The 22,041-nt window shown below is 35.9% G+C and overlaps 1 protein-coding gene across 2 annotated transcripts in view; it reads right to left on the bottom strand.

The window, feature by feature from the left end:
• Positions 1-2,594: 2,594 nt before the first annotated feature.
• The window catches only part of Myo81F (unconventional myosin 81F), a 132,680-nt gene continuing 113,233 nt past the window's right edge, over positions 2,595-22,041 (bottom strand). The window contains exons 10-32 of one of the 2 annotated variants that reach the window (XM_076411178.1): positions 20,339-20,545; positions 19,925-20,283; positions 19,633-19,864; positions 19,325-19,560; positions 19,101-19,268; positions 18,886-19,046; positions 18,419-18,686; positions 18,203-18,357; positions 18,015-18,143; positions 17,713-17,943; positions 17,416-17,645; positions 17,170-17,356; positions 16,953-17,117; positions 16,732-16,897; positions 16,406-16,675; positions 14,822-15,034; positions 13,278-13,436; positions 12,979-13,222; positions 11,603-11,865; positions 9,534-9,829; positions 9,232-9,471; positions 5,742-6,002; positions 2,595-3,983 (exon numbers count right to left, since the gene is read on the bottom strand). In XM_076411178.1, coding sequence (XP_076267293.1) covers positions 3,894-3,983; positions 5,742-6,002; positions 9,232-9,471; positions 9,534-9,829; positions 11,603-11,865; positions 12,979-13,222; positions 13,278-13,436; positions 14,822-15,034; positions 16,406-16,675; positions 16,732-16,897; positions 16,953-17,117; positions 17,170-17,356; positions 17,416-17,645; positions 17,713-17,943; positions 18,015-18,143; positions 18,203-18,357; positions 18,419-18,686; positions 18,886-19,046; positions 19,101-19,268; positions 19,325-19,560; positions 19,633-19,864; positions 19,925-20,283; positions 20,339-20,545 — 4,930 coding nt within the window. In that variant the 3' untranslated portion in view covers positions 2,595-3,893. The remainder of the gene's footprint in view (positions 3,984-5,741; positions 6,003-9,231; positions 9,472-9,533; positions 9,830-11,602; positions 11,866-12,978; positions 13,223-13,277; positions 13,437-14,821; positions 15,035-16,405; positions 16,676-16,731; positions 16,898-16,952; positions 17,118-17,169; positions 17,357-17,415; positions 17,646-17,712; positions 17,944-18,014; positions 18,144-18,202; positions 18,358-18,418; positions 18,687-18,885; positions 19,047-19,100; positions 19,269-19,324; positions 19,561-19,632; positions 19,865-19,924; positions 20,284-20,338; positions 20,546-22,041) is intronic. The other variant, XM_076411179.1, reaches the window with a different exon arrangement.

The raw sequence follows: 22,041 nt of genomic DNA, 5'->3' as shown, positions 1-22,041 counted from the left end.
TTGGACGGCAGCATCGCGATATTCACTGGTCCTCTCATTCATATCACTGGCCAACTCCACACGAGTTAATTTCTCGACATCCTTAATGATGAGTATCTTACTGTGACTAACAATTACTGACAAACACAATCAAAAAGTGTCACTCTTGATTTGAAAATCATCAGATCATTTAATATCTTTTCTAGCCAGAGCACAATCGATATACCTTATTATTGAACCGTTATGGGAAGATTTAGAGCAAAGAGTGAGAAGTTAATTTCCATCTCCAATATCATTAGCGAATGTTTTGGTACAAGAATGTAACATTTCGCTGAAAACTAATTCGAAACCAGAAAATTTAAAGCCGATTTTTAATTAGTGTTATAATCTTAATAGAATGTTGTCAACATTGTCAGATATGAATATGGGTTGGGTTAAATTCGAAATAAAACATACCGATAATATTTTAATAGGTTTTTATATATAATGTATCATATAAATATGACGACACAAAGCAAATATAGTTAAAATAAGCAGGTAAAAAATATTATAAACGTATCAAAAGCATAGTATACCAGTAAACTTTAAATTGGCACATTCTAAAGAAATCGAGTGGATAAAATCATTTATTTTCTATACTCTATACTTATTATCTTTGGTAAACATGAGTCCATACGCTAGCTGGGAAGTATTTCTTGAGAATGTGAGAGAACCCAAACAAATGTATGACTAGGACTACCGCTTCCTACAGTCAAGCATTCGGAGGTTCCCTTATGATTTGGACGGCAACATCGCGATATTCACTGGTCCTCTCATTCATATCACTGGCCAACTCCACACGAGTTAATTTCTCGACATCCTTAATGATGAGTATCTTACTGTGACTAGCAAAACACTGACAAACACAATCAAAAAGGTTCACTCTTGATTTGAAAATCATCAGATCATTTAATATCTTTTCTAGCCAGAGCACAATCGATATACCTTCTTATTGAACCGTTATGGGAAGATTTAGAGCAAAGAGTGAGAAGTTAATTTCCATCTCCAATATCATTAGCGAATGTTTTGGTACAAGAATGTAAAATTTCGCATTTTTAATTAGTGTTATAATCTTAATAGAATGTTAACATTGTCAGATATGAATATGGGTTGGGTTAAATTCGAAATAAAACATACCGATAATATTTTAATAGGTTTTTATATATAATGTATCATATAAATATGACGACACAAAGCAAATATAGTTAAAATAAGCAGGTAAAAAATATTATAAACTTATCAAAAGCATAGTATACCAGTAAACTTTAAATTGGCACATTCTAAACAAATCGAGTGGATAAAATCATTTATTTTCTATACTCTATACTTATTATCTTTGGTAAACATGAGTCCATACGCTAGCTGGGAAGTATTTCTTGAGAATGTGAGAGCCCAAACAAATGTATGACCTGGACTACCGCTTGCTACAGTCAAGCATTCGGAGGTTCCCTTATGATTTGGACGGCAGCATCGTGATATTCACTGGTCCTCTCATTCATATCACTGGCCAACTCCACACGAGTTAATTTCTCGACATCCTTAATGATGAGTTTCTTACTGTGACTAGCATATCACTGACAAACACAATCAAAAAGCTTCACTCTTGATTTGAAAATCATCAGATCATTTAATATCTTTTCTAGCCAGAGCACAATCGATATACCTTATTATTGAACCGTTATGGGAAGATTTAGAGCAAAGAGTGAGAAGTTAATTTCCATCTCCAATATCATTAGCGAATGTTTTGGTACAAGAATGTAAAATTTCGCATTTTTAATTAGTGTTATAATCTTAATAGAATGTTAACATTGTCAGATATGAATATGGGTTGGGTTACATTCGAAATAAAACATACCGATAATATTTTAATAGGTTTTTATATATAATGTATCATATAAATATGACGACACAAAGCAAATATAGTTAAAATAAGCAGGTAAAAAATATTATAAACTTATCAAAAGCATAGTATACCAGTAAACTTTAAATTGGCACATTCTAAAGAAATCGAGTGGATAAAATAATTTATTTTCTCTACTCTATACTTATTATCTTTGGTAAACATGAGTCCATACGCTAGCTGGGAAGTATTTCTTGAGAATGTGAGAGCCCAAACAAATGTATGACCAGGACTACCGCTTCCTACAGTCAAGCATTCGGAGGTTCCCTTATGATTTGGACGGCAGCATCGTGATATTCACTGGTCCTCTCATTCATATCACTGGCCAACTCCACACGAGTTAATTTCTCGACATCCTTAATGATGAGTTTCTTACTGTGACTAGCATATCACTGACAAACACAATCAAAAAGCTTCACTCTTGATTTGAAAATCATCAGATCATTTAATATCTTTTCTAGCCAGAGCACAATCGATATACCTTATTATTGAACCGTTATGGGAAGATTTAGAGCAAAGAGTGAGAAGTAAATTTCCATCTCCAATATCATTAGCGAATGTTTCGGCACAAGAATGTCAAATTTCGCATTTTTAATTAGTGTTATAATCTTAATAGAATGTTAACATTGTCAGATATGAATATGGGTTGGGTTAAGTTCGAAATAAAACATACCGATAATATTTTAATAGGTTTTTATATATAATGTATCATATAAATATGACGACACAAAGCAAATATAGTTAAAATAAGCAGGTAAAAAATATTATAAACTTATCAAAAGCATAGTATACCAGTAAACTTTAAATTGGCACATTCTAAACAAATCGAGTGGATAAAATCATTTATTTTCTATACTCTATACTTATTATCTTTGGTAAACATGAGTTCATACGCTAGCTGGGAAGTATTTCTGGAGAATGTGCATAAACACGAAACTTTATCACAATGTTAAAAACAATAAAAAATCCTTAAATCGTTTAAAATAGTGACATGAAGTTATTTTTTTAACTTAACACATTGTGCGCACGTAATGTAACAACTGTACAATAATAAAACTTTATTATATCTAATAATATATACATTTGACTAGCTTTCAATCAACATTTTGTATATTATTATTAGCAAATATGGTCGAACAGTATATATCCTATTTCTTAATTGTCGAGGCTCAACTTCATCTTCAACATTGCCGGTTCAGAAATAGTTTTGGTTTCTCAGTCTTATTTTAATCGTATACAGGGCGTTCCAATTTCGTTTATTGACATCATCTGCTTCGAAATAATGGTGCTTTAATGGAAGAGGTAAGGGGTTATTTTTTAGATCCTAAGTGGGTATTGATGAGTTTTGGAACACTCTGTATTTGGCTAGTGTTACAACAATTTACTATAATCAAAGTTGGGGCGTTGGGAGGGAAAATATTTTGGTCTTAAAAAGAGTCAAAAATCAAAACTAGATTTTTCTTAAATGGTGAAGGCGATCCGCTAATTTTTTGTTTTCGCTAAAGGTCCAGACATCGTTTATCTTTAGTATCTGAACCTACTCTCATTTAAATACTATATAAGTAATAGAGCCTTACTAGTGTACGTTTAAAATTTATCTACGATTTGTTACACTAGTTCAGATTCGAAAAAAAGAAACTGAGTGATCCACATACAACCTTAAAGGGTATTGTTGAGACATATTCAACGAATCCGAACAGGACATAGTATAACTCTGATTAAAATTTATCTCTTAGCTCATAAGCAGACAGCAATATACCCCAAATAAGTATGTATCACTGTTTTGATCAGAATTAGGCTTCAATTAACGCCTCATATACACAGCTAAATTGACGAATATTTTCGCAAGCGGCTATAAATATCACTTGGTAAAACCGCTGGGTTCTAGCGCTTTTGTCAAGGAATATTTACTCGGAATGCTGCAGATTCAGTAGCAGTTCGTTCCGATGACGTCGTCTGCGAAAGTAACCCTCTTCTAGCTGGGCTGAGGTGGAACCAGCGACGCGTGAGTGTGGAGGGCACTGACTGGTCGGCTCCTGCTCTGTTCTACCTTTCGTAATTCAACCTGTAACAATAAATAAGAATAAGATGAGATAATAATGACCAGATGACCTCTGGGTAAGATCAAGAAGTTGTAATATTGTCAGAAAATGTTCTTTTTAGGTAACAAATTTCACATATTATAACACAATGACTGATATTATTAGTTTAGAGTAACCTAACGCTTTAGCACTTTTGAGAGGCTATCAACACAGACCAAGAATTATTAATGACAACCGAGGTTTAAAGGATTAAATTGATATAGATTGTATAGATAACAGTCATCCTAAAGTAAAGCTATGTACTGGTTAAAATTAGACTTTAAAATAGAGACAGATTTCTTTGAGGAAACCAAACAATGTGGGCAGGTTTTGAGTCAAGAACACACCATTCAATGAACCAGGTAAATCATGAATTCTTCTGATTGTTAATACATTTCTGCATTTCACCAAAATATGGAAGACTGACATTCGTTCCTTAAATTTGGAACACACAGTTCTCTCAGTTTGATTCATTACAAAGATATCAGTAATCTGTTTAATTTTACTTGCAAATCTCTATTCATTAAAGAGGTAGTATGGGGAAAGAAGTATGTATAATGGCCTAAAGCTCGATTTCCTCTTCCAGTAGGTCCCACTCAAGTTGCACTAAGCTATTTACTCTACCTATAAATGGATAAAGATCCTTATAATATAAAGTATTTACAATTTTTTGACCTGTTGGAGAGGTTATCAGCCAATTCGTTCCCGTATTGCCGAGATATAACCAAACCGTAAAATAACGGATGTGACAAAAATGTATCATCGTTAGCTTGAAGCGAGCTTCGTGAGTCAAAGCATATAAGCCATGTTTTGGCATGGCTATTAAGTGATATTATGAAGTTTAGGGTTTCCTTTATTTCAAATATTTCAGCTGGAAAGTGGAAATAAAAGGCAAATTATAAAGTTTATTTTGATGATGATGATGTATTACAGTGCCTACTCCTATAGAGGTTTTAGAGCCATCCATAAAAACGACCTCACAATTCGGGTACTCTGAGAAGATTTGAAGAAATAATTAAGTTAAATAATAAGATTTTTTTTATGTTGCAATACAGATTTTGAAGTGGACTGCGATTTTATACATTATTTATTATATTACATGATACTTTTTATGTAGAATATTGTTTCTTTGAATAATCTAAATAAATGACTAGACTATTTCAGAAAAAAAGCCAGCAATAATATTAAAAGTTTCCAAAAGTTATTGATTTAATAATTAAAATTATAATAAAAATCAATCCTAGTTTATTGAATTTAATTATTTGATTTACTCCTACAGCTTTTTTTTGATATAATTAAATATTATATAATTGGCGTAAGAGAACTTTAAACCATTTTCAATGAATATTCAATTAAAGTTAATATCGACGTAATTTTATAGATATTATAATTATTTTAATACTAGAGACGAAACTATTCCACCATTCTGGAATTGTAATATTCTGGAAATTGCTTGTTATAAACTCAACATCAAAATAATAATAAAACAGTGAAAAATTTAGTTCTTATTTATGAATAGCTACTGAAACGAAACGAAATTAAGCCATTTTTGATTTGACTAATGATTGTCAGGCGATAAAAAGTGGAAAATGACAATGATATAAAGCTGGCTTCAAAAAAGGCTGCTGAAAATCAACAATCTTCAATCACAATTATAATTTCTCATATCTGAAAATACAGCCTTAAATTATATATATATATATATATATACAAGCTATTTTCAAATGAAATAATCAGCTTACCATATTATCGTGGAGTACTTCCATATACTCCTTAATTAGGGTCGCGATCTGGAACGCCTGAGCTGTGGTCAGGATGACTTTGCTTTGTTTGTGATCACTTCCAGTAATGATCATTAGGCAGTTCAAGGCCGGAGAGTAAGACATTATGCTGTTATAGTCGTAGGTACATAACGTATTACGAGAACGGTGTTCTAGCAAGTGGAGACCTTTTTGATCTACAGCTAACCATAACACGCGCGGCCAATTTGATGTAAAAGATTGCTGTAACATAAAAAGAATTGTTATAAACTATTATATTCCTACTATTAGGTCATTGAATGTATGTATTACTCTGATTATTTTTTTCACTTCAAAAGATATATGTCAAGAAAAATTGGTGCAAATTAATCGAAATTTTTATCATTATTTTCAACAAATGAGTACGGGTTTATGATGGATACTGAATAATTTCCCCAATTGAAGTTGCCATAAAATTTGACAACCTCAGTCTTAAAAAGGCTCCTGGAATTGATGATATTTCATTTGGGTTATTAAAAGAGCTGCCACGAAAAGCAATAATCATATTGAGATATGTTTTCAATGCCTGTTTGAGACTGAAGCATATTCCGGAATATCTGAAGGTTGCTCGAATAATTATGTTTAAAAAACCTGATAAACCGGCAGAACAAGTAGAATCTTACAGGTCTATTTCACTGCTACCTGTGATATCATTTGTTGGAGATACTGCTGTTAAAACGTATTAAACCATTTATAGAAATACCAGATTTCCAGTTTGAATTTCGACATCGCCACTTGACAATCCACCAAGTGCACATAGAACAGCGGTTGTTGAAAAGGCATTCGAAGAAATGAAATACTGCCCTGCAATACTACTGGACGTATCACAAGCTTTCGGCAGGGTATGGCATTTGGAATTAATTTACAAAATGAGCATATTGCTACCGCGGAATTACTGTCGACTGGTGGAATCATATTTTCCCGAAAGAAAATTTAGAGCATGACGGGCCATTCTCAACACTTAAACCTGTTTCGGCTGGAGTTCCACAAGGTAGTGTCTTGGGACCAATTCTATATCTGCTATATACCGCTGATGTCCCAACAACAAACGAAACAGTGCTTGAAACATTTTCCAACGACACAGTTATCATAGCAAAAGTTATATCTCTGCCTAGTGCTGTCGAAAAAGTATAAGTAGCGGTCAACAATATCTACAAATGAACTATAAACTGGAAAATACAGCTTAACAGCTCCAAATCTGTCCATGTTAATTTTGCGTTGTGGTATTAAAGAACCAACAAAAACCGACAAAAACCTAATATCACTTGATGGATTCCTCAAGCAGAAGCAACAAAATATCTCCGAATACATCTCGATGGTAGGTTAAATTGAAAGCATCATGTTAAGCAAACAACAGAGCGGATAGACTCAAACTTAAGCAACTCTACTAGTTAGTGGGAAGATACTGTCTCAACTTGACCTTAAATCAAAGAGATTGGTTTATCAGTCAATCATAAAGCCTATTTAGCCCTATGGGGTGCAAATATGGGGTTGCAAGAAAACGTCAAATCAACTAGTAATCCAACGCACCCGAAACAAAGTTCTACGATTAAATACCAATGCTTATCGCTACATAACCAACGAAGAGCTGCACAATGACCTAGCAATCAAATGGATACACGTAGTAATCCAAGATTTTACCTTAAAACATGAAATAAGGTTGCTAAATCACAGCAACGTGGAAGCAATACAACTACTGGACAACCCGCAGGAAATCAGAAGATTGAAGTAAACCAAACCACACGAATTTGTTTGTGTATAAGTATATTCTTAACTTTAATTTAAGTAGATTAGCTTTATTTTAATTTGGGAAATACCTAGTGATGTATTAATCCCGCACTCGCCTTGCTTGTATAATAACGCAAGTACAACAGAACAGTAGTAATAAATTAATTTGTAAATTAAGATTATACTAAGCATATATAACCTAAGATGTTATTAATTAAAAAAATTCAACAAGTCTCTATGCAATAAATAACTTAAATAATATTGAATGGAAAACTGTTATTTGACGTAGGAAAATGTCAAAACCATTTTCAACCATAGATATTGCTAATCAAAATACATGCAATCACATAATAATAATAAGCATGAGCATACTACGAGGGTGGTTCAAATACGATGGGGACAAACGCTGTAGATGGAGTGCATGTCGTGGCTTAAGTATGTGATAGCTGGGTTCATTACGATTAGTATGGCAGGGTTTTCGTCGGGAGCGAAGGTTTTACGGGCATGGTACGACCACGAGTGAACGTCAAGTGCCGACCGCCGTAGTGCAACGTATAGTCATTCGTTTTTTAGTGTGAGAAGGCGCTAAAAATATGGACATTTTTCTGCGTTTGCGAAATCAGTTCGGTAGTGAGTGCCTGAGTAGGGCTGCCGTGTTTAAATGGGCCAAAGCATTCAAGCCGCGAAACCGTCGTAATGAACCGCATGATCGTCGACCGCGAAGCACCATCATACCAGGCAACATTCACCACGTAGAACAACTCAGTTTGGAGGACCGTAGGATGAATGTTCGAGACATTTCGGCTGAGATCGGCATCAATATTGGTAGTGTAGAGTCTCATCACTCACGAACACCATCAATATCGCAAAATAACGAAGCGATGGGTTCCTAAACTGTTGAACTTCGAGCAAAAATGTACGCGGTTGAAAGTTTATCGTCGCTTGCTGACGCGATACGAGACGAAGGGGGACAGTTTTTTAACGCGAATCATCACCACAGACGAGACATAGGTACACTATTACACTCTCGAAAACAAGATGTCGTCTAAAGAATGGAGGAAGAAGGAGAAAGAAGCAAGCGCCAGTCAAAGGAAGTCGGAAGCGTCATTAGGAATTAAGAAGCGCCAGTCAAAGAAGAAGCGCCAGTCAAAGCGAAAACAACCTGGTCCGCGGGTATGGTTCTATGTACGGTATTCTGGGAACGACGGGGCCTGCTGTCCGTCGATTTCCTGCGCACCCAACGTACTGTTGTATACTACTCTAACCTAAAAACACACATGAAACCCGCTTATCGCTCGAAACAGAGAAGTATTCCAGCACGGAGTGCGATTCTCCTCCAGGATAACGCGCGCCCTCATACCGCGCATCTCACACTCAATACAATATCGAAATTAAGGTGACCCTACAACTACCACATGTTTGGACCATTGAAAGAAGCCTTCGGAGGACAAAGATTTAACACCGAGGATGAGATAGAGGAGTTCCTACGTACATGGCTGTCCCGAGTTGCCCCTAAGGAATTCTTCAATACCACCATTAAAACACTTTCGTAAAGATGGACAAAATGCGTAACTAGTGAGGGGAAATACCTAGAAAAACTGTACATTTTTGTAACTTTTTTCAATAGTAAATAAACGTGTCATAGTATTTGTCTAGATCATATTTGAACCACCCTCGTAGTAGGTAAATTGATTTTTTTTCTTACCATTACATCAAATATGGTCGCTTTATGTAGAGGCCAGCTTTGGATCAAATTGAGGAACGCCTGCTTCGCTTCTGAAGCAGTCATTCCTCGTAGGCTCTGATGATGCATCTGAACGCCTTCCTGAGGTATAGTCGGGACCATCCTGGCCGGTAAACAGTGACAGGCGATAGGCCGGTAATCGTGGAACGTTTCATCGATGTCGCCTAATTCCAACTGACCCTGTAGAGCGGTCAACATCATCTAAAAGCAAATACCATTTTAAGTTGAAAATAAAAGATATGCAACTTATTATTCGATCTTACTGCTTCCTTATCGGTAATCGGGAACCGATCCGTCCTGAGATCATGTAGAACTTGATGGTACAGCAACTCCTTCTCGACAGGATCGTTCAAGTTGATGTAGTTGTCCATAAACAGGTGCTTCTTAAAGAGAAAGAAGTGGTGCTGGGGTCTCACTTTCTTAGCCGTTCCGGTGTTGTTGGACGCGTTGGCGGTAGAAGCCGCTCGATATCGTTCCCATTTTGCCATGACATCTGCTACTTTCTCTTCCGCTGCAAGACTACGCTCAGAGTTTCCTAGCACCTCATATATGGCATAACCTATAAGAATAAAAACGTCAAATAAATAAACGCATAAAAAGTTTGCATAAATAATTAAGTTTAACCTTGTATACCAAATGACTAAAAAACCTGCCCTATACTAGATGGGGTGTGGCTTACCTCAGACTGCATGTACACATTTGTTGGTGAATATTATTCATCGAATATTATTTTTACATTATAACCATCACTTTTAAATAAGAATCAGAAGCAATTAAGCATTTTTATCAGTTTTAATGACAAAATTAAAAAAAAAACACTTATATTCTCAAGAATAACATTTTTTACCTTACGTACTACGTCTAAATTATTTAAGTAATTATCACAATTGTTTTATTTAGGAATTAACAAAAGCATAAACTACGAATTAAAGAGTAATTAAATATAGTAATCATTAATATTTATTGGGATCACTGGATTCCACATTATTGCATTCTTGACAATAAAAATCAGCATGCTCCATACATATCGGAGTATGACATTTTGTACATGTATTTTCAGTTTTTCTGTCTTTCTGTTTAGAACATTTTAGGTATCTTTGCACTTTTTACTTTTTGCGGGAGGTTCTTTTACGTTTCAGAATTTCTTCAAACAGTTTACAGGTACCGTTGCGCAAGTCTTTTGGAAGCTTCTGAATTTGTCTTATTGTATACAAATAGTCTTTTACTAAAGAAAGGGCCAATTCGCGAATAAACATTTTTCTTTTTTATATAAAAAAATTCTCACGATTGAGTGTTGCAAAAAAATTGTTGCTGGCCAATGTTTCGAATTTCTTGAGACATCGTAAGTTCTGTTTAACTTGTCGATTAACAGGTCAATTGAAAAGTCCCCGACCTGACATATAGATGGCGCTACTAGAATAAAATCCATATGTTTTTTAGTTAGCCCTAACCCTCAAAAGATGCGTGTATAAATTTGACAGCTGTCGGATTATTAGTTTGTGAATTATAGTATTTTGAGTGAAGCAACTTTTGTTATTGTGAAAAAAATGGATAAAATGGAATTTCGCGTGTTAATAAAATATTGCTTTTTGAAGGGAAAAAATACAGTTGAAGTAAAAACTTAACTTGATGCCGAGTTTCCGGACACTGCCCCAGGAAAATCAACCATCAAGTTTAGACGTGGTGAAATGAGCACCGAAGACGATGAACGTAGTGGACATTTAAAACATCTAAAAAATCCACAAAATGATTTTGAATGATCGTAAAATGAAATTGAATGAAATAGCAGACACTCTAAAAATATCAACTGAACGTGTACATCATATCATTCTCGAGTATTTGGGTATGAGAAAGCTCTGTGTAAAGTGGGTGCCGCGCGAACTCACTTTTGACCAAAAACAACAACGGGTTGGTGATTCGGAGCAGTGTTTGAAGATGATCAAGCGTAATAAACCCGAGTTTTTGCGTCGATATGTGACAATGGATGAAACATGGCTCCATCATTTCACTTCGAAGTCCAATCGACAGTCATCCGAGTGGACTGCAGACAATGAACCCGCTCCAAAGCGTGGGAAAACGCAACAGTCGGCTGGCAAGGTTATGGCGTCTGTATTTTAAGATGCGCATGGAATAATTTTCATTGACTACCCTTGAAAAAGGAAGGACCATCAACAGCGACTATTACATAGCGTTATTGAACCGTTTGAAGGACGAAATCGCCGAAAAACGATTAAGACGAACGATTAAGAAGATTAAGAACTCGGGTGTGTTATATCCCACCACATGGTACACCGAAGGTTAATGTTATAAGTTACATGAAACTACATCATACCTTTTGCTTCTGGGCTTAATGCGATTTTATCTCTCACCACTTCAAGGACATCTTTGGCCGTGGCTGACGGATGGAACTCGACGCTATGGTAATGGCCGTCCATGAAATGGAACCTGGCATAGACGGGTCGTCGATTGATAGTGCAAAGGATTTCTTCCCTCGACGGTGGCCATTGACGTCTTCTAGTGCCCTGAGTTTTGAGCAAACATTTTTCGGCAAAGCGGGCATATTTACCTTCTTCTGTGACGTAGTCGGAGCTACATCTAAAAAATGCAATGTAACTTTTAAATAAAATAATAACATATAAATTTGGCCAATAATCTATCTAATAATCGGCCGTAACACATCTAATATATATTCTGTAATATATAATATTAATAAACCAGGAAAATGAAGAAAAAATAAGTCCTCTTAAAGAAGTCGCTGTCTGGAAATATCATAATTACCTTTGAAGGTAATCATGATTTTTAGGACTTTTAGATAATCATATTTGGTAGGACGTCAATGTCAAGGATTGAAAACATAAGTTCATCTAGCTCAAACAACTACATTCACGTTGCAAAAGAATACATAAAGAAGCCAAGGAAAATCAAGAGTTTCACCTACTGATGGTGAACCACAAGCAACATTCACTGCATCAGAACAACTACCAAATCTATGAAAGAAATAATGTGCATTCATTATAAAGTTAGGAACTCGGAAGAAGAAACATCTTGATGATAAGTTAGAGAACAAGAAGTAGCTGATCAAAACATATTTGGGATAAATTTCTCTCCTGGATAAATTAAATAGTAACAAACTATATATCTGAAATATATGTAATATAGTTAAGTAATAGTTAAAGATCCAATAGTTAATAATGACAAACGTAATATGGTACTTAAATCATATAACATATAAGAAGGATTTGCTAAATTGCCGCTAGATATTGCATAAGAATGTCATACTGTTGTGGGGCTATGTCAAACAACCATGGTTAGTTAAATTGAAACGTTATTTATTAATGGTATAGTTAGATACATACTGAAAAAAATCTCAAAATATCGATATCTAGAACAGCACATATAAGGCGGTGACAAAAAAGGAAATCCGTACTGTTTCAATGATTTTATCAAGAACTAATTTCTAAGAAATTACTAACGATTATTAATAGGTTGGATCTACATAAACATTTTTAGAAAACTATGGATGATTTTCAACAAAGAAAGTTTAGTGACTGTTGGATAGTTCCTATCGATTTTGGAAACAATACTGGTGTATTGAAACTTTTATATATCCTGAAAATTGATATTTCAACTCCTGAGAAAATCAATAATAATAATAATAATGAAATTAATCAATTAAAAACATTATGGGTTTAATAAGAGTTTTCTTACCGTTTTAAATGAGCTATGAGGTATCTTCTGATGACTTTATGAGGCGGTAAGACTACTGAACAAGCCAAAGACAGCAAAGCCCAATGTCGTAGGTTTACCCTAGAGTTAGGATCGGGATGATCTGTCGTTTGTTTGATCAACTGGAGATATAGTTCGCATAGAAGCGAGTCTTTCCTCATACAACGCTCTAAAATGGTCTGAAGAAGGGTTACGTGTTCGTCTTCCACTCTTCGGACAACGTCGCCTAAGATGAATCAGATGGTCAATAGCGTGTTATGTAAGTATTTAGATACACTTACCGTTTTGTCCTAATCCGGCGTAAGTCAAGATAATTTGGAAGACCTGCAGCATGGTTTGTTCTTCCGCCTCTGGTATTCGACTAATGCTCTGTAACAGTTGTTGTTTGCTGAACGCCCAGAAAGCGTAGTGAAAGCCTTTGTAAGTTTCTCCTGTATCACCTAAAATTTATCAAACCATTAGTAGTAATAAAGTGAGTTAGATATTAATGTATTTAAGAGAAACAGTAACTACTAATAAATTAATTGGAGTTTCTGAAAAACTCAATCATATATGTCTTTTTTTTAATAAGGGCGGATCGATCTTGAAATATAATAAAACAAGTGTGAAGTATTTTTTTTTAATTTCAAACGGCGTATGGAAAATAACAACCGGTTGTTAGAGCACGTATCAGCCTCAATCGTTATAGCTTCAATCGTCCTCAATAGTCTAAATAAACGAAAAATCGTAAAAAACTCATATTTTTACTATCTATAGTATAAGCATATTAATATATCTCATATTTTTATACTTATATTTTGTTTTGATGAGAGTTACGTTTGCACCATAAATATGAGTTCTATTAATTCCGCTGTAATGTATGGTTACAACCATAACCAATTATAGTTTGAAAACAAGATAATTTGAGAGTAAACCTGGAACGTTTATGGTCAGTCTTGGATTGAAGTGACTACTGATCCTTGTAGGAGAACAAAAAACGTATTTAGCTTTCTGATATCACAGGAAAAAAGACAGAAATAAATAATTTCAATAGTATGTTATAAGTATAAATAGTCACTACAATGATGCGAGCATAAGTTAGTTTCTGTAAAGACGACTCTCAAATTATTAAACATCTGATTTCACTTAATTTTTGTACTTTGAGGGAGTAATCATGACGTATTACGTACGTAATAAGGCTTTATATACTTCGAAATTAGTTAAGTTTAAATAATTAGTTAAAGTTAGTTGAGTTATAGGCTTGCCGATTACTTGCATAGATTTGCGACTTCGGAAAACACCTAAAGAAAACAGAATCGAATTGCACGATGATTTTCATGTGTCGAATCGTTCATTGTTCGTAACAACCTCTGTGTTATGGTGGGTACAGACATTTGTCATAAGCTGATTCGGCGCACTCATAGAAAACACATGTGTGCGCAGAGAGAATTAGCTGACGTTTTGAATTTTTCCATCAATGCGCCGAATCCGCTCGAACCGATCTGCCGATTCGGATCTGCCCGTTGTTGGCGGTGACATCCTCACCAACATAGTTTTTGAAAAGGTAGAAACTAAAGAAGCCAGCTGGTCCAAAATCCCTACCAAAATCCGTGAATAATGAATAACATGTTAAACAAAGGCAGCAAAAAATAATATGGTCCTGAGAGATTGCCAACATCGACCTACTCTTATTGAAAAAACCTACAGTATTTTTAATAAATTAGTTATGCGAAAAATGCCTTGCACAGCAAATTTTATAACTCCTCTTGTGCCATAAAATCTTCACCAAACAAAAACTAATTAGATACTACCCCCATTCCATTAATAATTATCAGTTAATAGTTACCATTTCTCCAAACATTTCTTGCTGTATAAAATCCTTTACCTCCGTGTTCCTGCCTCAGTTTGTCCAATTTGTGTTTGCTCAGCCTCCGCAACGTATTCCGGAGAAAGCTGCCCGATGAATCCGTTGGTTTTCTCAGTACGTCATGGTCCACCAAGGCTCTGCGGCAGTTCACCAAGTTGTGGTATAATCGGATACGATCCTCGTTGGTTATACCTACAAAAAATGTGAAAAATGTGAAATGCGATACAATTTCAGTCAGTTCGCAAACAGGGTAGAAAAATTCTAAAACAAGATAAAGAAAAACAAAAATCAGACTCTCAACATTAAGAGAGAAATCAGAATGAGCTAAATTACCTCACTGAAATTGGGGAATTGATAAATGAAAGACGAAAAGTTAAAAGAGTATGGAATAAAACGAGAAATGCTGTAGACAAAGTAATATTTAATATAATTAGAATATAAACAGGGTTGACTCGAAAAATATTAAGTGGATTAAGCCAGGAAGCAGACAAAGATTACTCGCTATGGAAAGCAACTCGGAGATTTAGAAGACTAATTATTTGAGCACCGCCTATTAAAGATAATCAAATTGAATGGGTTCGACGCAACGATGAAAAAGCTGAAATATTCGCAAAAAATTTAGTTAACGTATTTTAACCAAACAATGAACCGAATTGACAAAAACCTCAGTCCTAAAAAGGCTCCTAGAATTGATGATATTTCAATCAATGGGTTATTGATTACTCATGTTGAAAAATATATTCAATGCCTGTTTGAGACCCAAGAAGCATGTTCTGGAATGTCTTAACACTTCTCGAATAATTATGCTTAAAAAACCTGACAAACCGACAGAATAAGTTGGATCTTACAGGCTAATTTCGCTGCTACCTGCGATATCAACATTATTTAAGAAACTTATGTTAAAACAAATTAAACCATTTATAGAAATATCAAATTTCCAGTTTGAATTTCGAAATCACCACTCGACAATCGACCAAGTGTACAGAGTAACAGCGGTTGTTGAAAAAGCATTCGAAGAAAAGAAATACTGCCGTGCAATATTCCTGGATATCTCATGAAGCTTTTGGTGTCGTATTTGGGATTAAGCTACAAAATGAGCAAATTGCTACCGCGGAATTACTGAACAAAGTTCTACGATTAATTGCCAATGCTTATCGTTACGTAACCAACGAAGAGTTGCACGATGACCTCAAAATCAAATGAAAGAATTAAAATATACGAAGTGATTCAAGATTTTGCCTTAAAATATGAAATAAGGTGGCTAAATCACAGCAACGTGGAAGCGATACAGCTACTGGACAACACGTAGGATGTCAGGAGATTGATGAGGACCAAACCACACGACCTTGTATACTGTATATCTGTATTCTTAACTTTAGCTTCAGTAGGTTAGTTTAATTTTAATTTGGGAAATACCTACTGACATATTAATTCCATACTTGCCTTGCTTGTGTATTAACACAAGTACAACAGAACAATAGTAATAAATTAATGTGTAAATTAGATTGTACTAGGCATATCTAATGTAAGATATAAATAATTTTTAAAAAATGGTATTATTACTTTTAACTCGTTTCTGTGGAGTCTCGCTCTCAGTCATCCAACCGGCCAGGGCAGGGTAGTAACTAGCAATCAGCGATCCGATTTCGTTCTTCTGCTTGGTCTCAAAAACATAACACTTATGATTGCTTTCGCCTACATTTCGTTGAAGCGTTAAAGTGATGAAGCTGTCGCTTGGATCTAGTAGGATACTTTCCACGTCTTGATAACGGAAATCGTTCAATACGAATTTGTCATCGATCTTGATCAGCATTATACCATCACAGTTTATTCCTGCACAAAGAAATATAGTAATTAGATTCAATTATTATGCTGTAATTGATAATTACCTAATATTAAAGCATTCCCGAAGGACCAGTAACCTCTATAAGTAACCTGGAACATTGTAGTACCATAGAGTGGGTACTGCATAACACATGTGAGGTACAAAGCTTTGGCCGTTAGTTCCGATCGACTAGACCCGTATTGACGATGAGCTTGAGAAATTATGGGCACCTAAATTTAACATAAATTAATACTACCTATTTAAAGAAATACGTTAGTTATTTACCCAGACGTCATCCCCTCTAGTTTTTGATATCCTGTAGGGCAGATATGTATCGATGTCAGTGTAATATTCCAACTTATTGTTGTCTTTGGGGTTTCCTAGAGCCACCTGAGCTTGAAGTCCTGCCAACTGTAACGCCACTTTCTCCGTTACCGGGAAGTCATCACGCTTCAATGAAATTTTTGTTTATTTTTTTTCAACGGTATTTGAGTATATATACCTTAACAACACTATGCACTGCTTGAGCATATAACAAATTTACTTCAACAGGGTCCTGACTGAGTTCCCTAGTAGCTTTGAACAATCTTCTTTTGAAGATGAAACGATTTTCGCCGCCACTTAAGCCCTGGGTACTTCGCCTGCCTAACGTGGCCAAACCACTCGGTGGAGTCAGTTTATTTTGGCTTCTACGAAATTATATTGAATACAATAAGAATAATTAAGCGATAAAATGAATAAAACTTACTGCTCCCACTGTGCAATGATATCATACAAATAATGGTGAGCTCGAACGTGCTCTTCTCCATCTGGACGGCTTTGATATATCGCCCACCCGTCTAAGTTTCTTAGGCCCAAACGCTCAGCTAACTTTCGGGCGGCATCGTGAGCTGTGTCTGTTGGGTGGACGTCTATGGCTTTAGTACGACCATCCAAGAAGAAGAAGCGACAGACGATAGTTCCTAATCGTCTCATAGCCTGCAACAGGTTTCAGAACCATGCGTAATGAACGAATATTCTCTGATTCTTCCGTAAATATACTTACAGCAACCTCTACTGATGACGGTGGGTGCTCTCTAACAGTGACTTTATTATTGTTACAATTATCTAGACACCATTGAACATACTGTGCAATTTTTCCTCCTTGGGATAGGTTCTTTTTCAGAAATGATAAAAAGTATCTATAGAGCAGCTTGGAGGGCTGGAAAGACACTACACAGAGGCAAAGTAATAACCATACTTTCTCTGCAGAGTCAGGATTAGGATTGTTGGTGGCCTAAAGTGAAAATAAATAATTTTTTTATATTTTCGGAAGTGTATCTATGAATTTGTTGGACGCTAAATTACCTGTCTAATACACTGTACAAAAACTTCATCTCTTAATTCCTCTCTTTCCAAGGCATAGCCAATGATTGACTGTATAACTGTAAGTTCCCTATCACTATTTAATTCTCCCCTAATATATTTACAGAGATCCTGTAATCAGACAAGTGGTTGTTAATGATCGAACATATGATTCAATTATTGAGTCATACCCTGAACATAATGCAGGCTACGTTTACATTGTCGGGATCATACAAGTGCATGTGAGAATTGGGAATAGTGTTACCCTTGTAATAAGTTACCATCTCATATTTCGGAATCATCTCGGAACTTTGGCGTTTTCTGGTTAAAGTGGCAATAATTGTACCTGAATAAAATGTATTTTTCAGTAATCACTTATTGCATTCTGAATAAAACCGTTGATCTACCTTCCGGACTCCTTTCATGTGCATTGAAATGTTGATTGGCAAACTCCACCATATCATAGTGCAGATCGTCAGTGGTCTCCTTTTCGTTATTCTCGTTCAGTTCTTGCAGCTTCTTTTCCACTCTGAATTTCCGGCGTTGCTCTCGTTCGACGTTGTTGGCTTGTTGTAATTTTTCTATTTGTTGCTGATATTGCTGATTATTGGGTTGGCCATTTTGATACAGTTGTTGTATGGGTACTTCATGATTATTATGCTTCCATGTTTGGGACTGTAAAAAATATTTTTACATATATTTTTATGCGGATAAAAGCCAAGGAAACCAAATCCAATCATACAACTTTTACGATCCGTAGAAGAACATGTCCACTAGTCTATATCAATAATTGTCAACTCCCGCAAGCAGGGGATTCTAAATATTTCGGCATGCACCTAGATCGCAATATTATATATAAATATTATAGACTTACTACTGAACTACTTGACCGAGACACAGTGGGAGTAGGCCTTGGACTTTCGGAAAGTTTGCTGGGTGGTATCGGTAGTGGTGGTGGTGAGACACATACAGGTAGAGGTAGTGGTTCTTCTCGGGGAAGAACAGATTCGTAGATGGGTTCATCTTTGCTTTTTTCTATAACAGAAGGTAATTAGTTTTTAGTAATAGTACAATGTACCAAAAATATACCTTTAGCTGGACCGATTATGTCTTTTGGTGGTGGCTCTACCTGGTGGGGTGTTACTGGCGTTTCGGGCGATGACTGGAATGGAGGTGGTGGTGGTGGACCAGTCGGTTCCGGAAGGCTGGGTAATCCCATCTTCGGTGGAGTCGGAGCCTGTTGCTCCTGAGCTAAACCTAATCAACATTTTGGTTACAAACACATCAGCTTTAGTTGACAATGAATAACCGACCTTCCAATTCTTGTTGGATCACAGTTTCTAATTCCACATCCAAATCTTCCACTAATTCGTTCATCTTTTCACCGATTTCATCGATGATGTTGTTCCTGCTGCCTGGTTGAGGAGCAACGTCCGATAGGAAAGCAAATAGGTTATCCAAGTCTACAGATTCCGTAGTGTTTTCGCTTAAGTGAGGTTTGAGCTGTTCAGCCATCTGGGAAAGGGCAGCTATTTCTTGCTCAGCGGCTCTGAAAGAAAATTTGTTTATAATACAATTTTAAGGCAAATAGAAATATAAGAATAAATTAAACAGTTTATACCGTTCGCTTTCTTCTAACTCTCCATTTTCCAGAGGGGGTGGTGGTGGAGGAAGAGATTCCATTTCACTGGATTCCTCCTTTTCTTTTTCTGCAGCTAATCGAGCGGCTTCCGCCTCTTTGGCTTCTCGTTCTTTTCGCTCAGCCTCCTTTTGCCTCTTCTCTTCTTCCATTCGCTCCCTCTTACGCATTTCTTCCTCAACTCTACGCATTTCTCTTAAAGCAGCTGCCACTTCTAAAAAAAATTAGAGCAATTAATATTTTGACGTTAATAGCTTATACTCTGTAATAATACCTCTGGCAAAAACTCCTCTTAAATGGCTTTGTATCACTATGGCAGCCCTTCTCTTTTTCAAAAATTCTATTCTCAACTTCCAACCTTTGTACGCGTGTTGTATCTTCAAAATAGCTTCCCTGACTCTGAGATACTCCTTACTAGCTTTGTACTTTCGGTAAGTCTTTTGTATAAGAATTGCTTTGGTTTTGAGCATTTTGTTTCGCGTGTCTTCGAGAGGCTCGTGAATGTGCGACCGCATGAATACTTTGGTTTTGCCCAGCTGCCATTCGGTCTTTGGGAGATTATAGCTTTCGATCAGCTTTAGCGAAGCTTCTTCGACATCAGGTGGTAGTCGTGATTTAGACAGACAATGGTACCTATAAATGTTTAGCAAATATATCTATTGATACAAACTATAAATATGAAGGTTACCTTAATATGAAGTCCTCATAACTCATGTGTATGGGAAAACCTTCCTTCCTTATCCTAATAATATCTAACATTCCTAAATATTTTAATTGATCCAGAACTAAGGCTTCATTATAATCATCTGGTACTTTATCTTTGTTTGGCTTAATACACCTTACATACCAAGGTGTTGTTGACTGAAGAACATCAATTAGTGCTTGTAGTTGGTGCCTGTAAGAAATACACTATCTATAGATGATAAAATTGAAATAAATCAGTAAAATAAAGCATATTATAACGTTTCCTGCTATATTTTTAATAAATAGACTTTATACTTTTGTATAAAATTGAAGTATAAACTAAAATAAAGTAAAAAATACCTTCCCTACGGTAGATATTCTGAACCTTTTGTTTTGATGTCGTAAATTATGAATGATTTCAATATCTCAGAACGAGTATCACACTAATATAGTGTAAATAAATACATAGTATAATGTAAGGCCGAGGTAATGGTTGAGAATTACTGCTATGCAGTGATAACAATTAGAAGAAAGAGAAAAATTATATATTGAAAAATAATCGCCCAAAATTGTTAAAAGTTATCAACAATTTTCACTATTTGTTGATGAGATATGATGAGAAGAAACTGATTTGAGTAAATGGCTTTACTTTAACGAAGATAACTAGTTTTCTATACTTCCTAAATGAGGAAGAGTTTAAATAATCGGAAAAATAATTACAAAGGCCAAATTATAAGGCAAATTAACTAAATAAACTAATAGCTTATCAAGTGTAAAAAAGTCTTTTGTTGACTCACTAAAAGAATATTTTCGGTCATTAATCTGAGGTGTTGGGAAGAGAAGTGTTGGAAATATCATCCATGAATTTAATTGAATGAATTATCCGTGAATTTGCGCCAGTGTGACTCAGCGCCATTTCGAAGCTTGCGAGAGGGCAATACTCTACGCTCTCAACTCTTTCACAAAGGAAAACAACATCATTCCAGATGAACAATTCGGCTTTCGCGCTCACCACTCATCCGTCCATCAAGCTTCCCGTCTGGCCGCACACATCCATCATGCTCTTGACCAACGTAAAAAGCTTGGAGCAGTTCTTCTGGACCTAACTAAGCCTTCGACAAGGTCTGGCACGACGGATTGTTCGCAAAGTGCGTGCGGTTAGGCCTCCCAGAAGACCTAACCGCTCTCATCAAGTCCTATCTCTCGGACAGATCTTTCCAGGTCAAGATCAGGGCATCACTTTCCAGTCGTAAACAAATCGATGCTGGCGTACCTCAAGGTTCCCCGCTGGCCCCAGCCTTATTTAACCTCTTTATTTCAGATATGCAGAGAAAAGAGCATATTGACGTCGCCTTTTACCCTGACGACACTGCTTTCTTCACGGCCGCCAGGTTCGAAGTTACAATTCATGAACGTTTACAGAACCCAGGCCATCATTTTCCACAAGAAACGATACGCACTGCGCGTCTCGTAACTTAAGATCGACACCGCAATAATTCCATGGCTGGATAACGTCACGTACCTAGGTCTTCACTTCGACCGGCGGTTTGGTTGGCATTCCCAAATCCAGAAAGCAATCCCAAAAGGTTCGCGGATAGCAAACCTGCTATCTTCTCTGATCTGCCCTTCTAGCAGACTTCCCATCTCCATCAAATGCTTATTTTACAAGATGTTAATTCGGTCCGCACTCCTCTACGGATCTAATGT

The sequence above is a fragment of the Rhynchophorus ferrugineus genome, unplaced genomic scaffold (assembly GCF_030347505.1).
Source record: "Rhynchophorus ferrugineus isolate W39M unplaced genomic scaffold, kcgeb_rfMv2 rfM8, whole genome shotgun sequence".
Taxonomy (NCBI): Eukaryota; Metazoa; Arthropoda; class Insecta; order Coleoptera; family Curculionidae; genus Rhynchophorus; species Rhynchophorus ferrugineus.
Note: the sequence above shows the minus strand (reverse complement) of the source record. Positions and strands in the feature narration are given on the sequence as shown.